Source organism: Myotis brandtii, unplaced genomic scaffold (genome assembly GCF_000412655.1).
Source record: "Myotis brandtii unplaced genomic scaffold, ASM41265v1 scaffold50, whole genome shotgun sequence".
Classification (NCBI taxonomy): domain Eukaryota; kingdom Metazoa; phylum Chordata; class Mammalia; order Chiroptera; family Vespertilionidae; genus Myotis; species Myotis brandtii.
This window is the reverse complement of record NW_005369061.1, coordinates 1,769,551-1,775,828: the sequence shown is the minus strand read 5'-3', so window position 1 is coordinate 1,775,828 and position 6,278 is coordinate 1,769,551. Positions and strand designations below refer to the sequence as shown.

At 47.5% G+C, this 6,278-nt stretch overlaps 1 protein-coding gene across 1 annotated transcript in view; it reads left to right on the top strand.

Annotated features, from left to right (window-relative positions):
* The window catches only part of SARM1 (sterile alpha and TIR motif containing 1), a 17,857-nt gene that overhangs the window by 791 nt on the left and 10,788 nt on the right, over positions 1-6,278 (top strand). The window contains exons 2-3 of the mRNA XM_014548212.1: positions 3-35; positions 6,102-6,272. Coding sequence (XP_014403698.1) covers positions 3-35; positions 6,102-6,272 — 204 coding nt within the window. The remainder of the gene's footprint in view (positions 1-2; positions 36-6,101; positions 6,273-6,278) is intronic.

Below are 6,278 nucleotides of genomic sequence, written 5' to 3'. Positions count from 1 at the left end.
CACCTGCTGGAGCAGATCCTGGTGGCTGAGAATCGGTGAGGGTGCCTGGCTGGGGAGAGCGCCGCGTGGTGTGGGGCAGCAAGGGCTGTGGGGTGCCTGGGTCGCCCGTGTGCCTTGCACTGTGCCTTCCTTCCCTGCCTCGCCTTACTAAATCCCTGGTGGGGATCAACATATCCATTTTATGAATGAGAAAACTGATGGGAAAGTTTAGTGACTCGCCCAGCGTCATGCAGTGAAATAATGGTGCAGCCAGGATTCACTCCTGGCTGGTGAGGTGAGGAATGAGACAGGGAGAGGAGGAATGGCGGGGTAGAACAGGAATTTGTCCCTGATTCTGAGGATGGAGATAGGATCCTATTGCCAATGCTCCCCTAAACCAATAGCCCTCCTCCCCACAAGCCGGAATGCCTTTTTATTCTACCTTCTCTCTCCTATATCATCTCCCTCCTCCTGAGAGAGGGAGAGAACACAATGCTCAGAAAATGGGTGCCAATCTAAGGGTTATTTACCCTCTTCATGCCATCCCAAATCCACCTCCTGCTTCCTCCTTAAACCAATAGCCCTCCTCCCCACAAGCCGGAATGCCTTTTTATTCTACCTTTTCTTCCCCATATCATCTCCCTCCTCCTGAGAGAGAGAACACAATGCTCAGAAAATGGGTGCCAATCTAAGGGTTATTTACCTTCTTCAGGCCATCCCAAATCCACCTCCTGCTTCCTCCTTCATTTTGGTCCATGTAACAGGCCAGGCATGATCTCATCCTGCAGCTGCTGATAGGAATCAGAAGGTTTTCTGCTGAGACACTGAGGGTGCTGGTATCTCAGCGGAGTTCCTCTCTGTTTCAAACAGCCCCTAACCCTACCTGACCAGCAAGCAAAGAGACACGGATTCCCAATGAAGGCAACAGGAAATGGTCTCACCACAGGCTGGGCTGAAAGAAGGAGGGGGAAAAAGGTTTTCTGCTAGATGCATGGGTGGGGGAAGAGGAAAGTGAGGTGCAGGGCTAGGCAAGGGCCAGACAGAGTATATGTTCTCTCCCCTTTCCCACGTTGTGTCAAGGTGAGTAGGTGGGGTCCAATTGAGGCCCGGCTGCCACTCTCTTGGCTGCCTCTTGGGGTCTCCCCTAAAATATGAAAACCCCTGAGCACTCTCGTTCTCTCTCCTTTGATGCTAGAGCAGATCCGGATGTCACACTTCAGGCTCAACCTGAATTCTCAGGCCCCTCAGGTTTTGAAGGGTTTGGAAGGGTCACTTTCAGTTCATGCAGCTCTCACAAGTGTGATGATCATAGGGTAGTGGTGCTTTCCTTGCCATCTTCAAAAAGTAAAAATAACTTTGTGGGGGATGGAAATTGTGCAACTCTCAAAAATGCATGAATGAAGACATGTAAATTGGGAAATCAAGTTTTGGTTCTGCTTGTTCAGCAAGTCATTGACCTCTCATCTAACATCACATGCCCTAAATTTATGGGAATGGACCATAAATTTAGAGGGCTAGCAAACAGAGTGGGTGCTCACTGGATGTGTGGGCCCATGTTGGTGGGTGTGCCCTGTAGGCCTGGTATGCGGGATGGGGCAGCTATAACTAGAACTCCTGGAGAGTGGGTGCAGCAAGCACCCTAGGAAGAGGAGGGCTACAAGATGCAAATAGCGCTGATATTTTTAAGGCTGGAAATAACATTTCTCACGTGGTTCAGAACTACTGAGAGAGGCATCACACTAACCAGTGTCCTTGGTCCCAAGAAACCACGTACTGGTTGAGGCATTGATTCAGGTATCACTTCAGGACCAAGGACAGATCCCAGCGCGCCTGTTGGGGGATCAGAGTCCTTCCAAAGAAAGGTAGAATCTACTCACTCCTCTGGACTGTGCCTGGAGGAGGCTGGAAGGGAAAGAACAGGGAATGACACACAGATAATGTGTGTTTATGAAATATTGTTCTTCCTCTGCCAACCAACTTCCTCTTAAAGAGGGTTCTTCCATCAGTTTCTCACTCCTTTTGCCATTCTCAGTTCTGCAGCTCTCTCCTTCCCAAGATGCTGCCACACCCACTTCCCAGGAGCCCAGGTGTCAGCTTCCCTCAGCTCAAATACCAGGATAAGTGCAACCTTGGTGTTTTGGGACTACGCTCTAACTAACCGAACTCCCCGACCAGGACCAGGGCTTCTTGCTGTCTTTAACCTTTTGCATTTTAATTATGATGTGTCCTGGTGTGGGCCTCTTTGAATTCATCTTGGACTTGTAATGTCTATTTCCTTCAAGTTAGAGATGTTTTCTGTCATTATTTTTTCAAATAGGTTTTCCATTACTTGTTCTCTCTGTTCTCCTTCTGGCACCCCCATGATGCAAATGTTGGTGTTCTTGAAGTTGTCCCACAGGCTCCTTACACTATCCTTATTTGTTTGTTTTTTGTTGCTTGTTTTTTTTAAATTATTTTTTCTTTTTTTCTGTTCTGATTGGGTGTTTTTTGTTTCCTTATATTCCCATTGCTGATTTGATTCTTGGCTTCATCGACTCTACTGTTGATTCCCTATAAATTATTCTTCATTTCAATTAGTATGCTCTTAATTTCTTATTGGTCCTTTATTTATGCTGTTGAGGTGCTCACTAAGTTCATTGAGCATCCTTACAACAAGTGCTTTGAACTCTGTGTCTAATAGATTGCTTGTCTCCATTTTGTTTAGTTCTTTTTCTGGAGTGTTGGTCTGTTCTTTCATCTGGGACATGTTTCTTTGTCTCCTCATTTTGGCAGCCTCTCTGTGTTTGTTTCTATGTGTTAGGTAGAGCTGCTACGTCTCCCAGGCTAGATCGAGTAGCCTAATGTAGCAGTGCCCTGTAGGGTCCAGTGGCACAACCTCCCCAATCACCCAAGCTGGACACTCAAGGTGCGCCCTCTGTGTGGGCTGCATACAGCTTCCTCTTGTGGTTGAGCCTTGATTGCTGTAGGCATGTCAATGGGAGGGATTTACCCCCAGGCCGATCAGCTGCAAGGACTGGCTGTAACCTTCAACCACCATGGAGGGTCAGCTGTATAGGGCCCACCCCACAGAGCAGGACTTACTTAAGCAGGGCTCTGGTGCCCTCTGAGTCTACCCTGTGAGTGTGTTACTTGTGAAGGTGGTTGGGGGATGGTGCTTCAACATGGTATGAAGCTGTCCACTGGTTGTGATGGCTCTAGGGCCTCCTGGGAAGTACAGGCCAAAGTCAGCCGCCACCTGTATTCTGCCCCGGGCCACCTGGCATGAGCTACAAAGCAATCTGCATATGGCTTCTCCTTATGATGGGCTTGGAGGTGCCCCAGCGAGGTCAAGCTCTGAACCAAGGTTGGCTGCTGCTAGTGCTGGGCCTAGGGCCACTTAGTGAGAGGTATGGGGCTCGCTGAGGCCAGATGCTGCTTGTTTCAAAGATTTTAGCAAAGTCTGAAGCATGAACCAGGTCAGGCCAATCATATGGAAAAGCCACCAGAAACAACTTGGGTGGGCCTGAAAATTGGGTGGGGCAGAGCCTCAGGGAATCAGGTTAATGGGGTCTCAGATATGGCTCTGTGGAGGGAGGGCTCATCAAAGGAACAATGACGTCTGCCTGGGAGAAAGCTGCGTCTCCAGCCCTGATGCTGGTCAATTCAGTTCCTCCCCATTTGTCTCTGGTGCCTTTCAAGCTGCTGCCCCCCAACCCCCATGTTGGAGCTCACAAGAAGTGAGTTCAAGTTAGTCTGTGCACTTAAAGAGGAACTGCTTGGGACTCCAACAGCCTGTCTCCCTCAACCTCAATGTCCACTGGTTTTCACAGCCAGAAATTATAGGGTCTTCTCTTCCCAGCACTGGAGCCCTGAGCTGGGAAGTCTAGTGTGAAGCTGGGACACCTCACTCCTCATGGAGTACCTCCACAGCCGAGATATTCCTCCCTATTTTTACCTGATACACATGGGTGTGGGACCAGCTCATACTTGTCTCCACTGCACCTACCAGTCTCGATGTGTCACCTACTTTAATTCCCTAGCTGTAGGACTTTAATTCAGCTTGCTTTCAAGTGGTTCTGAATGATGGTTGTTCTGTAGTTTAGTTGTACATAATTTTGATGTGGTTTTGAGATGAGGGGAGTACCACCATGTTTTCCTATGCTGCCATCTTTTATTTTCCTTCAGTCTATTATGTTAGTTTTTAAAGAATTCTTTATTGTTTAAAGTATTACATGAGTCTCCTTTTTCCCCCCATGGACCTCTCCCCTGCCACCCTCTCCCCCAAGCACAAGCCCTCACCCCGCTACAGTCTGTGTCCATTTGTTTTGCTCATATGCATGCACATAAGTCCTTTGGTTGATCCTATGCTGCCATCTTGACCAGAAGTTCCCCTTGTCTTGACTAATGTCCCCACCATCTTTCTGACTTAATCCCATAGGCAACCATTCAACATATAATACATATCTTCCTATCTGTGTTCTGGTAAAATCTTTGTTCTTGTTTTGTGCATACATTTTTAATTTTCACAAATTGTGCTGAATTATATTCCATTTCTTACTTTCCCCCACTCAGTGTTATGTTAAAATCCTTCATGTTGCTATGTTATCATCTGCTCAGTTACTTGTAACTGCTCCACGGTCTTCCAGACTGGATACCTGCCCATATTATCTCTCCACTCTCCCAGGCTTGATACTGGACTGTCCCCAGTTCCCCCCACCACAGATAACACTGCAGAGAATGAACTTGGCTATGTCCTTTTGTGGATCTGTGTTATAATCTCTTTGAAATAGAAATCTAAGAGCCCCAATTTCTGGCCCATTCAGTGTGTATCACCTTAATTTCATCCACTCATCCCAGCCTGCTCCCCAAATGGACTGTCCTAGCCTGTATGTACACCCACAGGGCTTCAGGGTGTTCATGGCCCCACATTTCACTAATTTTTCGTGTTGCCCAGCTTCTGCTTTTTGCCTAATAGGTGTAAAGTCATTGCTGTTTTCATTTTCACTTCTCTGATTAATAATGAGTTAGAGCATCGCTTTGTTAGCATTTTGGATTTCCTCTTTTGTAAGTTGCTCGTTTGTGTCGTTTGCCCGTTTTCTATTGGATATATTGCCTTTTTCTTGTGGATTTGAATATTTACTTATATTTACTTATATAGATTATATATGAATCCCTTGTTGGTTTTATATTTTTCCTTGTTGGTTTTAGACACTGCAAATATCTCTGGCTTTCTATTCTTCAAATATGTCAGGCTCATCAGCCCTCAGGGCTTTTGTCCTGGCTGTCCTCTCTGCCTATTATGTTCTCCCAGATACTTGCAGGCAGAGCTTTCTGGACATTTAACCCTCAGATGGCATCTCCTCAGACATATCCCTGCACCAAGCACTCTCTATTATGTCACCTGGTTTTGCTATCATTCTGGCCATATCACTATTATCCTGTTCATTCCCTGTTTACTTGCTTATTGTTTGTCTCCATATTAGCTGAGTCACTCTTAGTCACTGTTTAACTTCAGCCACTAGTTCAGTGCTTGGCACGCAGTAGGTTCTCAATACATGTCTGTTGAATGAATGAATAAATACACTCAGTCGTGCAGCATGGAGTGAAGAGAAGTTTGAAGGCAAGGCCAGGAGTGGTGTGCTTCAAGTGACACTCAAATGATGATAAGAAGTTAACATTGAGTCTTTCCTATGTGCCAGGCACTGTGGCAAGCACTTTACACGGATTATCACATTCATTCTTACCGTAAACCTATAGAGCCGGTATTTATAATCCTATTTATGAGATGAGGACACTAAGGTAGAAAGGTAAAGGAAGGTACCCAGGGTCTCGCAACTAGAAAATGGCAAAGAATTTGAAACCAGGATCCAGGGGATCTGCTCCAGAGCTAAGTTTCTTAACTAGGACCCATATAGCTTCTCCAAGGGAGGGTATAGGAAAGGATATGGGTGTGGCCAGGAGAAAGCACCCTTATAATCAGAGAAGTCTGGTCCTCCCAGGCAGGGGGGGAGGGGGGGAGGCAGGGAGAATAATGCTCTCCCTCATGTCTTATATGAGGTCCACAGAGTATACTAGTGACCAGGGGGCAAGCCAGACGCCGCAGGCCCGGCAACTCCACGGTCCCCTCCACTGTCTTCCGGCAGGGACCGGGTGGCGCGCATCGGGCTGGGCGTCATCCTGAACCTGGCAAAGGAACGCGAGCCGGTGGAGCTGGCTCGGAGTGTGGCCGGCATCTTGGAGCACATGTTCAAGCACTCGGAGGAGACGTGCCAGCGGCTGGTGGCGGCCGGCGGCCTGGATGCGGTGCTGTACTGGTGCCG